This window comes from Macaca nemestrina, chromosome 18 (genome assembly GCF_043159975.1).
Source record: "Macaca nemestrina isolate mMacNem1 chromosome 18, mMacNem.hap1, whole genome shotgun sequence".
In the NCBI taxonomy this organism is placed as follows: Eukaryota; Metazoa; Chordata; class Mammalia; order Primates; family Cercopithecidae; genus Macaca; species Macaca nemestrina.
The window spans coordinates 78,534,927-78,552,686 of NC_092142.1; the positions used below are offsets into that span (position 1 = coordinate 78,534,927).

At 43.4% G+C, this 17,760-nt stretch overlaps 1 protein-coding gene across 2 annotated transcripts; it reads right to left on the reverse strand.

Moving 5' to 3' along the window:
* Window positions 1-3,114: 3,114 nt before the first annotated feature.
* On the reverse strand, window positions 3,115-17,527 carry LOC105491232 (MAF bZIP transcription factor). Of its 2 annotated transcripts, XM_011757435.3 has the most exons (3): window positions 17,432-17,527; window positions 16,098-17,254; window positions 10,354-11,874 (listed from the first exon to the last, which is right to left on the reverse strand). In XM_011757435.3, the coding sequence occupies exons 2-3, from the start codon at window positions 17,213-17,215 to the stop codon at window positions 11,781-11,783; spliced, it is 1,212 nt and encodes a 403-aa protein (XP_011755737.2). In that variant the 5' UTR covers window positions 17,216-17,254; window positions 17,432-17,527; the 3' UTR covers window positions 10,354-11,780. The 2 variants fall into 2 exon arrangements, with proteins under 2 accessions (XP_011755738.2, XP_011755737.2); XM_011757436.3 differs by lacking the exons at window positions 10,354-11,874; window positions 17,432-17,527 and adding an exon at window positions 3,115-3,176 and having other exon boundaries at window positions 16,098-17,384.
* Window positions 17,528-17,760: the final 233 nt, after the last annotated feature.

Genomic DNA, 17,760 nt, shown 5'->3' on the forward strand with positions numbered 1-17,760 from the left:
GATAGATGGGTCTCTGCTCCAAATCTGCAGCCGAGACAGCATTCTCCTTCCCTTGTTGTAGGTGGGGGATTTACTCGTAAAACTAAGTATTTAGAAGCCCTGAGGGGCCTTCAGTGAAGATGGGGTCAAGACCAGCCACCTGGATTTTTCAAATAGAGGCACCAAGAAATCCGAACTCACAGTGTTGGTTTTCACATGTCTTTTGTATGCGACCACGTGGTTCACAATTTCTGTTAAAATATGTTGATGGGTTCTGCAAGGGAAATTTGGTTATGGCTTCTTTACTTTTATATTTGAAAGAAGTAGCTATACACAGTGCACTAAGGCACCCGCACCAACACTCAGCATCAGGAAACCACATTTGCATTTTATTTCTGGATGATTACGGGCAACACAGAAGGACAGGTGTGCAAGATAGAAACAAGATTTCCGAGTACTTTTTACTGCTTTTGTTGTGCTTTGTTTTTCCCCAGTTCACAAAATCATAAAGCCTTCCTTAAACGTTTGACAACTGTTTGAATTCATGTTATCGGATTAGGTGCAGTCAGGTTAAAAGATGTCCACTCCATCCACCGATTGTAAGACTAGAAAAAAATATGGATGGGTACTTAGGGCCCAGGAAGTGCTGTTTATACCAGTTCCATCAGTTTCTCCCTTAGGTGACAGGTAAAGCTACAAATGGGCCTCTCCCCTATGTAAGTGTCCCACTTGCCCTGCCCTGAGGCAGCTCTATAAGGCTTGGTTGCATCCGGATGGATCTGAGCCAGTGTCAGGAACATCTGAAAGGGGCAGAGTATAGACATGAGCAGGCTAAGGTCCATCCCCACCTTCTGATTGGTTTTTCAGTGCATAAGATGCAAGAACATGTGAACACCTACTTTACACTTTAGTGCAAACCTTGGTTAGTTGTATTGTCCCCTTGTCACAACTCAAGATAGAAGACAGCCTCAAAGGCAGATTCAAAAGCCACCCTTAGTGGGAGGTTAAAACATCATCATCATCATCACATGTTTCCCTGGCAAAGATGGTACCATGGAAAAATTTACATCAAATAGCCAAATCGGGTGAAAGGCATACAAGTAGTGTGCAATTGTTGTCTATGTTAATCTTCATATTAGAAGCCCTATTTTAAGAAGGCACAATCTTGGCGTAGCATGCATGCTGGTTGATTTGCGTATGTTAAGCTGTAACATGCCCTAATGAAAAATGTTAGTCAGGATCAAGGGATGCTACTGAAATAGAGATTTTAATCTTTTTGAGATACCACTTGGGATGAATATTTTGTAATATGTCCAAGAACCATAATATAATCTAAAATGCTTCTGAGAATACATAAAAGGTAATTAAATGACTCCCCAAATAGCTTAGGATTTAGTTTTTATATCCTAGCCTAGAAAATTGTCAGAAATAAGCCATGAAGCTGTACATGGTTGAAATTAGCCAGAGAGCAGAAAAGCTAGTGGTTCATCATTTTTGGCTTCCATGACTGAAATCCCTTAACCAAAGTGACATTCTGAAAATAAACTAAGTAACTCCCCCAAGAGTACCAAGTATTGAACTTTTCATATATCAGCTTATAATATCTAATATCACAGAGTAACTTCAAGGAATTGTCCTTCTCCTCCCCAAATTCCCCATCTGACCAAATGCCTTTGTCTTTCTTGCTCTCACCTGTCAATCATGTTCACAGCTGAAATTTGATTTCTTTCCCACCAGTAACCTTATATGAAATATTACCAGGGGGTAAGGACCAGTGTGAACCTTGCCTTTCAAGTTCATTAACTCTTTGCTCAAAATGGATGGTTTCAATGTCACGAAATCTGCCAGTGGACCTAGATCATCATATTTAATAGGTGGTTCTCACATTGTAATGATAAAGGCAGAGACAATAAAGGAATAAAGCATCGGAACTGCATGCATATACTCAGACACACAAATTAACCCCAAAGGTATACACTGAGTTTAAATCTATGTATGGGAACTATTAAAGAAAATGTTAATTTCATCTAAGAGTAGAAAATAAACAACGAAATATTCATAATCCAGTTATTTAAAGTAAGACTCTCATGGTAGCACCGTGTAGAGATAAGTAATCAGATACTATTTTTAAAAAGTGGGAAAAGAATAAGGCTATGTTTTCCCAACACTCTCAATTCACTGGATCCTTAACCTACCTCCTTTGCAAAGAGCAGCAATTTGAAAGCGTGATTTTTGCCCCCCTCAGTTTCACTAAAACCCAAAAAAATATATTTCATGCAAATTTCTCAGCAAGCAAAATTTTTAATTAAAAAAAATCAAATATTCCATTAGCCAATAAGAGGTGATAAGAATACATAAAAAACTATGATACTAAGTAATTATTACTAAGTAATAATTGGTGTAAGAATGTTGGTCTAGCTTTCCAAATGAAGAGGGTTCATAATAAAATTCATGCTGGGACACTTGTAATTGAAAACCCATTTAAATAGCTCAATTCCATTATTTTGATAGATGAAAATCAGGTTTCAGCTTCCCACCCGTCTCCTCCTTCCCCTTCTTTCTTGTATTGAAGTGGGGAGGGGATCCATAGCCACATTTGGACACAGAAGTGGGGACATACTGTGCTTTGAAATTACACTAAAATGTCCAAATGTGAGCATGAACTGAATTATAAGTGACTGTAAATTTGAAATGTTTATGAGGCCCCAGCAAAACTGGCCAAGAGCAATGAATACTAGTTTCACAGAGTCACCCAAATTATTTGACATTCAAGTACAAGAAGTAGCTCTTTGAGTGTCAATAGACTGATGTTGGATAAAGCTGAAGATCTGAGATCTACCCAAACTGGATTAGTAGCTTGACATAACACATGGATGTAATGAAATAAATACAGAAAAAATAAATGCATGCTGGTTTTCACATCTATCTCCCTTATCACTCCTCTTTGGCATCTAGCATCACCATGTACATGACACGCGAAATCCAAATACTAAAACTACTGAAACAGGAACTTTTCACATCTAAAAAGTCAGCAGCATTCCTTGTTTGCTTCCTTGCTTTTCCCTTCATTAAAAAAAAAAAGAAAAAGAAAAAGAAAAAAACTCAAGCACATGCAAATCAAAAGTCAAGATGTACCTCTTTGACTTCAGGCAACTGGATTTTTTCACATCACTGATGCAGAGGATTCCCTTGGGTACCTGATTTAGTAAATATATTAAAATAAACAAAGGGTAATTAATAACCACGAAGAATGTTTCAAGAACAGTATGCTACAGGCAGCCTAACTATCTATCAAAAGGGCAGAGTTACACCAAAAGAAGAGTGATTTTGTTCCATTTGCTTTTGTGTGGTGGCCTCAACCCTGCCAAGCCAGAGGAGGGGTTGATGTAGAAGGGAATGGCCTGCGATACAAGTTCATTCCCTCTGAATATTGCTCTGCAACCAGGAGGCTGAGATAGCCATTACCCACTGTCTGGCAGCCTGGATCAGCTTTGAAGCTGTCCTCAGTTCAAAGGGAGTGAAGAGATTCTGGGTTCAGAGCAGGGAAGGATTAGAATCATTTCTGATAGCTTCTCTCAAGTGCTTTCAGGCTGCTCAACCCTCGAAGAACCACACTGGCCCAGCTTCCACTGGTGTGCGCTAGGGTTCCTTCTCTTCCATCTCCCCCAGCCTCCTCTGTTGCTCTGTCTATTCTGCCAGCACCACTGACCTTAACTGCAAATGTTCTTTTAACAAATAGAACTGCTTAGATACCGCCTCTTTATTTATTAACTTCTGCCCTGTTTAAATTAGTAGCAGGGAGTGCTTAGAACGGTGATATGAAAATGAGGTTGCTTAAAAAAAATCTTTTTGCTTCACAGTGAATAACAAAGCACAGTAATTCAAAGTAGTTAGCTTTCTATGGTTCAAAAAACCCTTATTGCTATTAGCTGTACTAATGTAAGTGGCAAAATAATTATCATTTACTGTACAGAGTCCAATATTTTCCAGACAGCAGTTTAATAACAAAGCAGACCTGTCATTTCTTCCTATAGTTAGTCACACTGTACAAGTTCAGACTGTCAAAATATATTTAAACTCTAATTTAAAAAATTCAACATGGTCACAGAAAATCTGTGTACAATAACGGTGATAAACTAGTAAGTCAATCTAATTCTTTTTCCAACATAGATACTCAGTTATTTTTCTTTAATCCCCCACACTTTTATTTGGATTACTTCACACTTGGTGTGAACAAATATGCTATGCTCATGCACCTGCTGAATTCTCTAGGCTGCTGTAACGGAACATATAATCTTTCTTTACTTACATTTTCATTCAGCGTAACCCTCTAATTCCTTCAAATGCCCTTTATCTAAATGGTAAGACTATGCCCAAAGCACTCAGATAAATAAATTCTTACCCTTGTATCTGTCAAAGCTGCCCCAAATACATTATATGCATTTATTCACATTTTGTGTAGAAATGCTTTTCAAATCTTAAGGTAGAAACTACTCTCCTTCACGTATTAGTATACGTTATTTTTTGCCAAATATATAATTTCTATGCAAACAATAATAGGAAAGAAATAAGAAACAGACTGAAGTGATAAAACCAGGAAGTGTATCAGTATCAGTTGTTCTCCATTTGAAGTTCAGATGGCTAATCTCTTTAAAAAAAAAAAAAAAAAAAACACTTCCCCTATAGGATTACTTTTTTTAATCTTTAGAAACAACAGATTCTTTTAGAAACGCAAGTGAATCGAGTTTAAAAGCTTAAGAGATTGTGGGGAGAATATTTTTGTAATTCCTTGGGGGCACTGCAAACATATGTTAAGCTTCGGCAAGGAATATTTACATGAGATCATATACTTGTGAGGCATTTTTCAATTTTAGAAAATTATTACAAAGCAATAATTGGACGTAGGCTTTGCAAAACAACCCCTTTGCCTTCCTGGCCATATCATTGATAGTCTCCGTTATTTTTGAAGAAAAAAAAACCAGGCCTCATTAAATGCGATATTTGGCATCTTGCCTGAAATCTCATAAAGTAGATGTCCTTTTTAGATCATTGGTGTCATTTTCTTCAAGATGACCTCTACACTCTGGCCACCTGGGGAACCCATCCTGTTATCAAAGCAAAAGAAGGGAGGCGAGGTAGATTCTGTTTGCACACATGAATAGCGTCCAAAAGCCACTGCAGTTTCTGTGTTCATATTACTTTCCTTCAGACCAGTTACTGGGGAAAGATGGTGGGGGAAAAGGAGGTCTCACATAGGGGTAAGAGAGATTTTTGAGCTGGGCCGCGATGAAGTAATCTAAGCCAGATGTCTACCAACACATAGCTCTTACACTTGGATCTGTTTACCTAACAATTGAAGAGTTCTTTAAATAGCACAGGAGCGTGCACTGATATTCCAGGGAAGATTTTAAAAGGGCTCATTACCTGCACAGTGCGGTAAATTAACATGGGGATCACAACCTGAAAATGTGTCGCGGGCTGTCAGCATGTGTCTCCACACTGCTCAGAGTCACAGAAAGTCGGGCAAAGGGAGCTTACCTGCCTTTTACGTGGGAGGATTGCCCTAAGACAGCAGTTTCAGCTCAGGTTCTGCGCATGCCTACCAAAGGACAGAGTTGACCGATGAACTCTGCCTTTCGAATCATTTTTATTTCATAAAGTGGGAACTGTAGATTTATCTCTCTTTTTTCTTTTTCTTTTTTTTTTTTTTTTTTTGAGATGGAGTCTTGCTGTTTCGCCCAGGCTTGAGTGCAGTGGCGCAATCTGGGCTCGCTGCAACCTCCGCCTCCCAGGTTCAAGCGATTCTCCTGCCTCAGCCTTCTGAGTAGCTGAGGTTACAAGCACGTGCCTCCACGCCCGGCTAATTGATGTATTTTTAGTAGAGACCGGGTTTCACCAGGTTGGCCAGGCTGGTCTCAAACTCCTGACCTCAGGTGATCTGCTCGCTCGCCTCGGCCTCCCACAGTGCTGGGATTACAAGCACGAGCCACCACACGGGGCCAGATTTATCTTTTAATAGCTTTCCCCCTCCCTAATGTGTTAAAGGGTTCCAGGAATGAATGAATGAATGAATGAATGAATGAATGAATGAATGAATTGTTTTTAAGGCAGATTAAAAAATATATTGGAGTGAATGCCTGAAGATGGAAAGACACAAACATCACGTTTTAACATATTTAATCTTAGAATGATTACCAAGGGTTTTTCCGTCGTCTATGAAAAACAAGATTTACACAAAAAATCTGACAGTGTAAAAAGCTTCTCAGATACTGACATCTTTGTTTTAGTTTCAATATATTTATCTGTTTTAGTTTCAATATATTTATTTATATATAGATACTAATTTACATAGAAATCCTTCCCTAAGAGAGACGGAGAGAATAAAAAGGAGTTTTTTTTTTTTTTTTTTTTTAAGTTGTAATGATACTTGCCTAACTTAAGTATTCTCACAAACCGAGGGTTCCTCTAAGAAAAAGGTCCCTCATGGAAAAGATCCGTTCTGAAATTAGTGGTTTTAAAAGTTTGTCCTCTTGAGACAGTTCCTGGATGCCTGAGATGTGTCTAGAACTGTGTGAAATCCAAGAATGCAGGCAGGACCCTCATCCTGGCGCTGTTGGAGCAATCTTCATAAAGTTTGCTTGACTGACTTTGTTTTATAATGTGCATCAAACTACACCACGGAAACCCCAAACCGTATCGAGATTTCCATAAAGATTTTTAAACACGCTATCTGCCTTTCCTCTTGCCTTTCTCTTTTTCCCTCTTACTCTGTCTCTAACCGAAGAAGGAAAAAAAAAAAAAAAAAAAAAAAAGAAAGAAAAAAGAAAGAAAAAGAAAAAAAAAATCTGGAAAATGGGCCGGAAAACTAACAGAATAAAAATCAAATGATTTGGAGCCGATGTTCTTATTTACAGAGGATTCCTGGGGCCGCTATCGGGTGGAGCGAGGGGATCTCAAGGTGAAGGGCGGAGCCATGCGGGTACCGAGTCTTGCTCCCTCCCTGCAGGCGCCCACCCAGGAGAGCGGCGCACCAGGGAGTTTTGATATCCCCGGAGCTCGCTCCGCTAGGGCAGTACTCTTGACTTTTTAAACCAAATTTGAACACAATCCGAGCTCCTGCAGGGGTGCGGCAGCCTGGGTGGGCGCGGGGCCCGGGAGCGCGCTGCGTGCGGCCATCATTAGCGCCCCCGGACGTCGGGCGGCGTCGTGGGCATCTCCGAGGGGCGCTGTGTTGCTGGCGTCTGAGCGCACTGGCTCCCTGGGCTCTGCCGCGGGTCTGGGACTGCAGGCCCTGCCCAGGACTGAGGGACGCGGTAGCGTCAGGCAATCTTCGGGACCCGCCCCCTCTCTCTGGGCTCCAGTCCCTGCGCACCTGCTGTACACCGCTCGGGGGACCCCAGAGGGTGGGGAGCACACCCAGCCCCACGCAGCTGCAGCCACCAGGCTCGGGCAGTGATGCCCAGGGCCATTGGGCCCCGCAGAACCCATGCATAAAGGACTGGAATGCCGTGTTCCTCTCTGGGGCCCGCGGGTGACCGGGGGCGGTGGTGGGGGATGATGGAGGGGCATGGAGGGAGGGTTGTTCTTAGAAACTGGGAGAGGCGACAAACTCAGCATCCTCTCTGCCTTTTTCTCCTTCATTCCAGGCTTCAAGACCATTGCACCAAAAGCTCTGGCCAGCTTTGAAGACTGCAACTGAGCTTCCAGTGCTGCTCCCCGGACGGACCTTCTCCCCATACCTGTCTGTGTCTACACTTAAACAGGGGCGGAGGTGACTTATTGGGTCCCAGACCTCAGCTTCCTCCACTTGTTGGCCTGAGGACAGTGCCTTCTGAGGCTCTTTCATGGCCCTGGATGACCAGGCATGGGAGGAAAAGGTGTCAGAAATGATGGAAAGGACTCTGAGATTTGACAGGAGTCAGGTGGCAAGGGTGCAGACCCTGGTGCTAAGGACCTCACTGTTGTTTCTAGGACTCTGTGGAGAGCTCACAACCTGTCAGTGGCTTGTCAGTCACACTGCAAACATCCTTCTTGGTGGAAGGTTTTCGGGGGACTCAGAATGACCCGGAGCTGACCGCTGGTGACTGGAGGTCATAAGCCAAGGTTTGCCTGTTAGTCCGGGCCATACTCTCCCAGCCTCTGCATGCAGGTCCCTTCCTCTCCTGTGCTCTCTGGGCCTAGTTTGGGGTTGCCTATTGTCCTGGGATCCTCTGCCTGCTTTCCTTCTGCAGAATCCCTCCAACAAAGTCAGAAACCCACTTCTACAGGCCTCAAGAAGTGGTTGAGGTCATGCAGAGAACCAGGACAACTATTGGTTGCAAAAAGGGACTCTGAACTCCTGACCTAATTTTTCAGGCCAGTGTTCCCTTTACAACGATCCTGGTTGGGGATTCTGGAAGGAGAGTGATTTTCACTCCTTCCCACCCAGTTCTATAAGGTTTCATCACTTCTCCTGTTCCCTAATGGAAAGCACCAACCACAAGGAAAAAAATGGCTCTTTGGAATCTTCGCTTGGAAACGGTCAAGGCTGGTAATCAGAATATTTAGAATAGAGAAATTCAGAATGCAAATCACCGGTTTGCAGCTCACACCAAGGCCTGGGTTGGGGGGTGAGGGGCAGGTCGAGGAGTGCAGGGGAAAATACAGAAAACTGTTTCCTCTCCTTCCACTCTTTTTCCCAAAGCTCAGCAGACATGACTCCTTCATCCTCCTTTCTTGCATTAATGCTCCTTCTAATTGTAACTGAAGATCTATCTAAGGTGCATCTCTGTAGAAGGGAGGAATGTGATTTTGCAATCCATAGTTCTAATTGTTGGGAAAACTGTTATTTAATAAAAATGAAGGAAAAGAAAATTAACCGCGTTGAACAAGAGAAGAGGTGCTCAGTAAATGCTATGATTTGTGTAAGGAACTGTGCATTCCAGTCATAGTCGTGGAAAATGTGTTTTGTGAGTTTCTTAAAACTGTACGACTCTGATGAAAATTCATATAAAGATCTTATTTCTGTGTGTTGTTGGTTTGCTCTTCCCCTCTCAGCCTTTTTCGTTTGGGCATACTTATGGAAAACACACAGAGGGCCTTCAAATTTAAACAATAAAATACTGTCATGATGTCACAAAACTATTGCAATGACCGTTTAAATATTGGCACAATATGTCTGGCTGGTCCAAAATGTCACCATCATCAAAGCACAGACTGATATATTTATAAATACTCCAATGTTAAGACATTAACGATTTCCTCAAATCTCTCCATTGGGGTTTGGTCCCCAAGATTGTTTTCAGAAAGGAAACATGTGAACGTATTTTAAAGAAATGGACAGCCGAGCCTAGTTCACTTCTGCCATACGTGCATGCACACTAGGTCTGACTTTAGCCACGGAGCAAGTGAAATTCACACTGGTAACAGGGATTATTCCTGGGCCTCCTGCTTTTAAAGTTCTCCTTTCTCTTGTTTCCCTCATTTCTCACCTCCTACAAATGGTGCAGGGAACAGGGAGCCCGAGATTTTATTTGCTACGCCTTCATGCAAAGCAATTTGATTTGTTTGTTTAGTTTTGTTTTGTTCCTCTCCAAAGGGTAAAGATGCTCCAAATTTGTGGCAGGACTGTGTTTCTTTATGCCCCAACAATCATGAGACAGCCTGGGAGACTGAAATTCTCTCACCCTGTCCCCTACCCCCGCTAGGGGAAAAAATGCTAGACAGAGCTGGGTTTGTTCAGGAGCTGGGGCGGAGCAACGCCTGGAGAGAATTCCCCTTTTCTGGGGCTGTTTGATGTCTGAATTTTGAAGATTTGTATCAAAAGCGAGAAAAGCAATGTTATGGGAAGGTAGGTTAAGGCTTTTGCTCTGCTTTTAAGCCAATGCTTCAAAACAAACAAATCCTGATTGAGGTGGCTGGACCTGGACCACCTCCTTTATAACTACTGTATGGCCTGCCTGAACTTCGGATATCTTCTTTTAGATTTAGGGTGGGCTAAGAGTGAAATCAACTTCCAAGTTTCTCTTGGAAAGAGAAAGGCATAGGCCCCAAATTATTCATGCAGCATCCTGACAAATAATCAGAGGAGATAAAAATTGGAGCCTATCACTGCAGATAAAACTTCTCTAAAAAAAAACCCAAAACAAAAGAACTAAGACATTTCTTCAAAGAGAAGGACAAAATTATTTTTGAAAAATCAAATGACAGAGAATCGTAGTGGGGAACCTTGCAAATCAGCAATGTGAAGCTGGTAAATCTCACTTCCTATCCCCTCTTAGTGAATGTTTATATTAGCAGCACTAAGAAGAGCTTGGGTGTGTGTTTTACTGGCATGGAAATCAGACGGCTGAAGGTTGTCACTCATGTACTCATGTATTTTAGTCTTCCAACCTATCTCAGTCTTTACCGGCAGGCAAAACAGAAAAAAACAAAAAGAGAGAGAGAGAGAGATACAGAGAGCGAGAGAGAGAGACTCATGTGGCAATCAGACTTTTAAATATATTGATTGGCTTAGTAGACTGGAGGAGTGTATTTCATAAAGCCAAGAGTATGTGAATACGGAAGTAAGTTGGCCTAAACAAAAACAACGGCCACAACAGCAAAAGACTCCCAATGTACTGTGCTTGGGAACCTTTGAATGTGTCATAGGCAACTCTAGATATTTAGACCAGGACATGCTGGGAATGCAGCTACTGAGACAGCTGTGTGCCATGTTTGTAAGGGTGACCACGATTTGCCTTCTGTCCACTGCTTTTAGCAAGAAAACTGGTGGTGTGGCAAGGGGGAGGTTCTACTTCAGAACAGAAGTATCTAGAATTGGTGTTGCTAAGTAAAAATGACTGGGGTAAAGGCACAAGGGAGAAAAGATCAGAGCATGAGCATCCTGCATTCAGTAATAAACACCGTTTCCCATCGGAGGGGTCTGTGTTGAAAGGCGCCCAGGTAGTTATGGCTTTGAGACAGTGAGGAAATGATGTCTCCATAACAGATTTATCTGCTAGGCAAAAGTAGAACCTCTGCCTATTCGATGTCAATATATTAATGTGTCAGATACATTGTAAAAAAATATTACATGGTTTTTGAAAAGGGAAACGTGCAAGAAGCCAGGGAAATTTAAAGGAGGTGATTTTTTTTTTTTTTGAGAGTTTGTAAGCAAAAAAGAAAAGGGAGCAAAAAATCACACAGAGGGTGTGTATTTAACTAACTTTGTATTTTGCCACACATTGTTTTCATTTACAGCTATGTCTGACAAATGGGCAGGTTTGACATCACTGATAAGCGCAATACTGTCTAGGGCCTACGAGAAAACCAGCGGGCTCGGCTCCACTGGAGCCTCTGCCCATGCATTTGTTTAGGGAAGGGGAGTTGAATATCAATTTTTCTTCTTAGTAAAATTATCTGCCAGAGAAACAATGAAGCATGAAAAAGTACTATTTAGAATGTGCATGCCTATATATGCTTTTAAAATGCTAACTGTTGCATTCTGGGAAACTTTCCATTATATATATGCATATATATGTATCTTCGTAATTTCAGTGAATTTTTAAAACTAGTATGGCAGGTTGAAACCATCGCACCTGTTCACTTGCACACACCATAAATCGAAAAGCAGGAGTGCGCTTTTCTACGGGTCTCTATGAAACCCCCAGACAAGTGGCATAGTTAATTACTATGGAAGTTATACATTTAATAGCCTTCTTCTCTAACACAGTAATTTTTATTTAAAAAGGAGACTAAACAGAAGTCAGGGGTAGGTGGTTCTCCATGACTGCAAATAATATGATTTTTTTTTTTTTTAATGTACAGCTCTCACACAAATTTCATTTTGTGAACACACTGGTAAGTACACGATGCTGGGGCTTCCAAAATGTGGCGTATCCCACTGATGGCTCCAACTTGCGAGTGGGCTCAGTTCTGTAATTGGAATGAAAGGAATTTTAACACTATTTAGACAAAGACTCAAACGCAGCATAAAGGGGAAAGCTAGATTTCCTCATATGATTTTTTTTTTTTTTTAATTTAGAGACTTATTTGTAATGAACAGCACTTATTCAGGATTTAGGAGTTCTTTGTAAAAAACAAAAAAACAAAAAAACATGTATTTGTGTGCCACTCCCACTATATACTTCAAAGTTTTCAGTAACTGTTATTTCCAAAAATGCCTTTTACTAGGAGTTAACCCTCTCTTACAGCCAGCCGCTCAAACCTCATTTTTGCCAGCACCTCTGCACTTGATTTTCTAAAGTTTATTATATTCAACCGCCTTGTAGATTCCTACCAAAATGTTTAATTCTACACAACTGTATTTTTCTCCCAATCCAGGCCTCATTCGTCATGGGGTAACTGCAATAACTACATCCAGAATATCACTCTTATTTTGAGAATGTCTTTGCCTAAAATCTTTCATCAGATGCCGAGATTTTTGTAAAAGCGTTCTCTCCATTTCTGCTTCCTCAGAGTTTGTGTATCTCTTAGTTGTGATCAGGGAAAAAAAATAAATAAATAAAGGAAAGAAATATCTGGAGTCAAGAACACTGACTTCAAGCTCATGAGGGAAGGCTTACTATTAAGACTTTTGATAAGCAAAATTAAGTGTGGATTCAGGAGCCTATCTAAACTAGCACATAAAGGAAGGTCAAAATGTCGAGGTTATACACTATCTTCATGTTCTGTGAAAAATAGGCAGGAAGGCCAGATGATAAACTGGCCAGAATTTAGCAGCACCAAACACAACCTGTTTTCTTCAAAATAAGTCTTTCAGTCAGACTTGCAATATTATCTTTTTTTAAGAACTGCAAAAAACAAAACAAAAGCCATCGTGTTTGGCTCTATTTTCAAAACAGTGCTGGCTTTGTCTAACATTCTATTAGTGTGCTAGGGGAAGTTGACTAAGAGTGCAAACTGCATGAATTTGTAACATTAGTTTCATGAATTTGTGTCATTTAAAAATAGGTCAGTGCTTAGGAGTCCTGCTAGTGAAGGTAGTTTTGAGTCTTTCCAAGTGATCTTTAAGTCAGTCCCCAAACACAGCCTATTTTGGGGTAAATACCAATAAATGAAAACACAGCCTATATTCCACACAGGTATTATTTTCTGCTTTTATTTCTGGGGATAGCATGATCTGAAATCATTACTAGCTCATCTAAGTAGAGAAGTTCTCCACTGAATATTCATGGTGAAATATGATTTGATAACACAGTTTAAACCAGATACGTACTTGGAACTATGGAAGTAAGGAGTAGATTTTCTTTTTCCTATTTAAGACAAATGACCTTCAATGTTAAAGAGAAAAGCAAAACAAAACAAACAACTTTGATTTGTCTAAAGTGTTTATGTTAAATCTTGTCAGGCCTTGCTAACAAGAAAATCACGGTGTGTAAGAGAAGAAGGAAAAATAATCAACTTTAGTGAAAAGGCAAGCGCTGTTTCTCTTTACCATTAAATGCCTATGTGTCCAAGCCACCTCTGAGGCGCCATATTTGTCTGGTTCCTCTGTCTTTGGATGGGCTTGCCCCTGATCAGAAGCGCAGGGCCATGTTCAGGAAGCCTAGTTCCACTGTTTTGTTTTGTTTTCCCACCAAGGGCAATTACGGCTCAACTCATTTGAAAACTGAAAACTTTGGGGAGAAAAAAATGAGGTCATAATTTACATCTCTATTAAATATTGCTAATCAATATATGGGGCCAGCCTCCTCACCTCAAAAAACAGCCTATAATTTCACCCTGAATTACTGCCTCCCTATTCCTCCATGAATCCTTCCACTGGAGAAAAGGATGCATTTTACACTTTTAACGAGGTTGTTGGGCCCAGTTAAACTGTACACTAAGAAACTGAGTACAGAATCAAAAAAAATGCCGTTTATTATTGTAGATTATTCTTTTTCTTGATATAACCAGAATTGAAAATGAAAGAAAAGCACATAGGAACATCACGCGTGGTTAGTTAGTAACTCAAGATATAAAACAATTTTGCACAGCAAAATATGTAAAAGAAAAGTAACTGACAAGATTTTTTTATATTTATTGTGGTAAGATTTACTTTTCATTTCTTTTTAAAGACAGGATGTCAGTCCCTGAAAATAACATTTACTGATTATTGCCTTTAAAACTGTGGATTTTTTTTTAAGTTACAGAAAATCCAGTTCTGCACCACAATACAACTGTAAAAAAATCTGCATCATCTTAAAACTGTGCAGTAATGCCATTTTTATAACTGCATAAATTTTATTAGCGTTCTAAACAGTTTTGCAATTTTTTTTGTATTATATGCTTGCAGGTTATATCTTAGTGCAATTCAGTCCCAAATACTTTAATTTTGAAAAAAAAAAAAACATACATTTTTGAATGTAAAATACCCCTACAGATATAAACAGGGGCGTTTCCCCTTTTAATACTTTGGTTTTCAATACAGTCAGTGGTATAGCAAAAACTACACATACCCAACTTATATTTAAGTTGCAAGCACATGCTGTATAAGCTACTTTTTTTAAACAGTCCCCTTGCAAACTCTACCCCCCTTAACATCACAACAGTAAACAATTTAGTGCATCAATCTTTTAAAAAATCTACAGCTAAACAGACCTAACTCTTTCAAATTTATCTATAACATTCCTTTATCTGTAGCATACATTTTAACTGGGCTAACAGATTATAAAAACTAGAATTAAATTATATACTAGAAACCCATAGCATTCCACATTTGACAATGACCAAAAGCCAAAAAATATAAAATAAAAATAAAACCAACCAAAAATAATGGGGCAGATTTCTCTTTTTTAAAAATAAACTTTAGACTGCTTTTCGGCAATAGCACAATTTTAGTCCCCAAAGTGGGGTGTCATTCTTATTAAAAAGAAAACATTAAGAGTTCTTCAATGTTTGCCAGGTTAAATTTGTAACCCATTCTGGTATCTTTCACAAGGAATGCCTTCAGTGCATTGGGAGGTTGAAGTTCTGAGTAACTCAAAGCAGTTTTGGAGCAGATGCAAAATTTCATGGGAAGAAGGCTCTACGGTTGCACTTTTTTGTTCTGAACTCAAAAAAGTCATGAGGCAATAAAACAAAAGTATGAATGCCATGCTATAAGTCTTCGAACGTCCATTTCCAAGCCAAAAAGAAAAAAAAGGAAAAAATAATTATACCATACATGTCCAGCATGCAGGCTTTTTTTTTTTATTAATATAATGTCTCTTTTCCATAAAGTCTTTGAAACAGTTATAGTTCATTGTTGCTAAGACAAAGTAGCAAGCATAATAATGCATGAGATGAGAATGAGTTTTTTTAATGGCAGACTAAACTCTCAGATTTGGCATCACAAGGCCAAAACTCACAAGTCACACCCAGAAGGTTGATGCAGGCTTGATTGTGGAAGGTTCATGAGGATTTTTTTTTCTCTATTTTAGCATAACAATGCTAAAAAAAAAAACCCGATGGAACTCGGCACGCTGCAAGTCTATAACATTTCACATTTTTTTTTTCCTTTGCAAGCTCAATCTCACATGAAGAACTCAGGAGAAGAAAAAAAAACTTTGCTTTTTTTTCTTTCATCTCGGAAGAGATGGTTTGAGAGGGAGTGAGGGTGGAGGTTGGAAAAAAGGGGGGCAACACAGCAAGCTCCAAAAGTAAAATAAAAAAAAACCAAACAAAATAAAACACACACACACACAGAAAATGAACACCAGTTCATGAACTGAAGGGGAAGAAGGAAAAAAAAATATGTGAATGATGCAGGCTTCAAAGGTGAGCAACGTTTCACATGAAGAACTCTGCTGAGATCTTTGAACATTGTGCAAGTCCGGGGGTGGGGGGGGGGGGTGTAAAAAAAAAAAAAAACAAGCTAGCAAGTTATGGAGAATTTCAGATTGGCAATCCATGAGCCAGACACCCATTCCCTCCCCAGTTTAAAACAGCCACCACCACCACAAACTCAAGCAGGGTGTGGGGGGTGTGTGTGTGTGTGTGTGTGTGGTGTGCATGCGTGTTTGTGTGTCTGTAGGGGGCCAAGGGGGCCAAACTCGGTGGGGGTGGGGGGCGAGGTGGTGGTGAGCATGGCTCTGGAACTAGCAAGCCCACACCCGAGTCGGACCCCCGCGGAGCACTTATCAGGGTGGCTAGCTGGGATCGCGTGTCAGACTCACATGAAAAACTCGGGAGAGGACGGGTTGTCGCTGCTCGAGCCGTTTTCTCGGAAGCCGCTGCTCACCAACTTCTCGTATTTCTCCTTGTACGCGTCCCTCTCGCGCACCAGCCTGGAGATCTCCTGCTTGAGGTGGTCGACTTGCTGCAGCAGCTGGTTCTTCTCCGACTCCAGGACGTGTCTCTGCTGCACCCTCTTGAAGCGGCAGGACTGGGCATAGCCGCGGTTTTTCAGGGTCCGCCTCTTCTGCTTCAGCCGGATCACCTCCTCCTTGCTGACCCCGCGCAGCTGCCGGTTCAGCTCGCGCACCGACATGGTCACCAGCTGCTCGTCGGAGAAGCGGTCGTCGAAGTGCAGGCCGCCGGCGGCGTGGTGCGGGTGCAGGGCGCCCCCCGCCCCCGCCGCGCCCCCGCCGCCTCCGCCGCCGCCGCCGCCGCCGCCGCCCCCGGCGCTGGCCGGGCCACCGCCGCCCGCGCCCCCCGCGCCACCGGCCGAGGCGGACGCGCCGCCCGCGGCGCCGGGCGCGCCGGCCGTCGGGTGGTGGTGGTGGCCGGCGGCGTGGTGGTGGTGGTGGTGGTAGTGCGGGCCCGCGCCGCTCTGCGCGGCGGCTGCGGCGATCACGGCGGACACCACGGCGGCGGCGGGGCCCATCTCCTCGCCGCTGCCGCCCAGGGAGGCTCCGGCGCCGGCCCCGGCCGCCGCGGCCAGCTGCTGCGCCCCGCGCGCGTAGCCATCGAAGCCGCCCTGGAGCTGGTGGCTGTTGCTGATGAGCGCCTCGACCGCGTCCTCGGGGCTGAAGCCCAGCGCCTCGGGGTTCAGCTGCTGCGGGTAGCCGGTCATCCAGTAGTAGTCTTCCAGGTGCGCCTTCTGCTCGCTGCCCGAGCCCGGGCTGGGCGCCGAGAAGCTGGGGGAAGGGGGCACCGAGCTGCACGGCGTGCTCATGGGGGTGGAGGACAGCGAGCCCCCGGCGATGAGACGGCCGCACTGGCTGATGATGCGGTCGGTCTCCACCGGTTCCTTTTTCACTTCAAACTTCATCAGATCGAAGTCATTAACATATTCCATGGCCAGGGGACTGGTGGGCAGGTCGGAGTTGCTCATTGCCAGTTCTGATGCCATTCTCCTGCCGCCGCCGCCGCCGCCGCTCCGCCAGATGGGCTGCAGGAGAGGGGCCAGCGGGCTGTGCTGGGTGGCCAGCGGGTGAGCCAGCTTGCCGGGCTGGGGCGCTTCTAGCTCGCGCGGCGGTGGCTGGCCCGAAACCTCCGAGCGCGCTCACACACACCCCCCCCGCCCTGCCCGCGCCCCCCGCGCCCGCCCTCCCTCCCCCCTGCTCACGCCAATGTGCTCCCTCGCTCGCCCCGGCCCCTCCTTGCTCGCTCGCCTCCTTGCGCGCAGAGCCGGCGGCTTTAGGCTCGGGAAGGTCCTCCGCGGGCTGCGGTGGCGGCGGCGGTGGTGGCGGCGGCGGCGGCGGCGAAGCTGGAGGAGCCCGGCCCGGTGCGCGGCGTCCCCCGCTCGCCGCTCCGCTGCGCGCTTTGCATAAGGAAGGGCTCGCCTCGCCGGCCCGGGCTGCAGGCAGGGCGCGCGCGGCGGCCGCTCGGGGCTGGAGGCGCGGCGGGCGTCTGTCCGGGCGGCGCGGGCCTTGGCACCGGGGAGTTAACACTTCA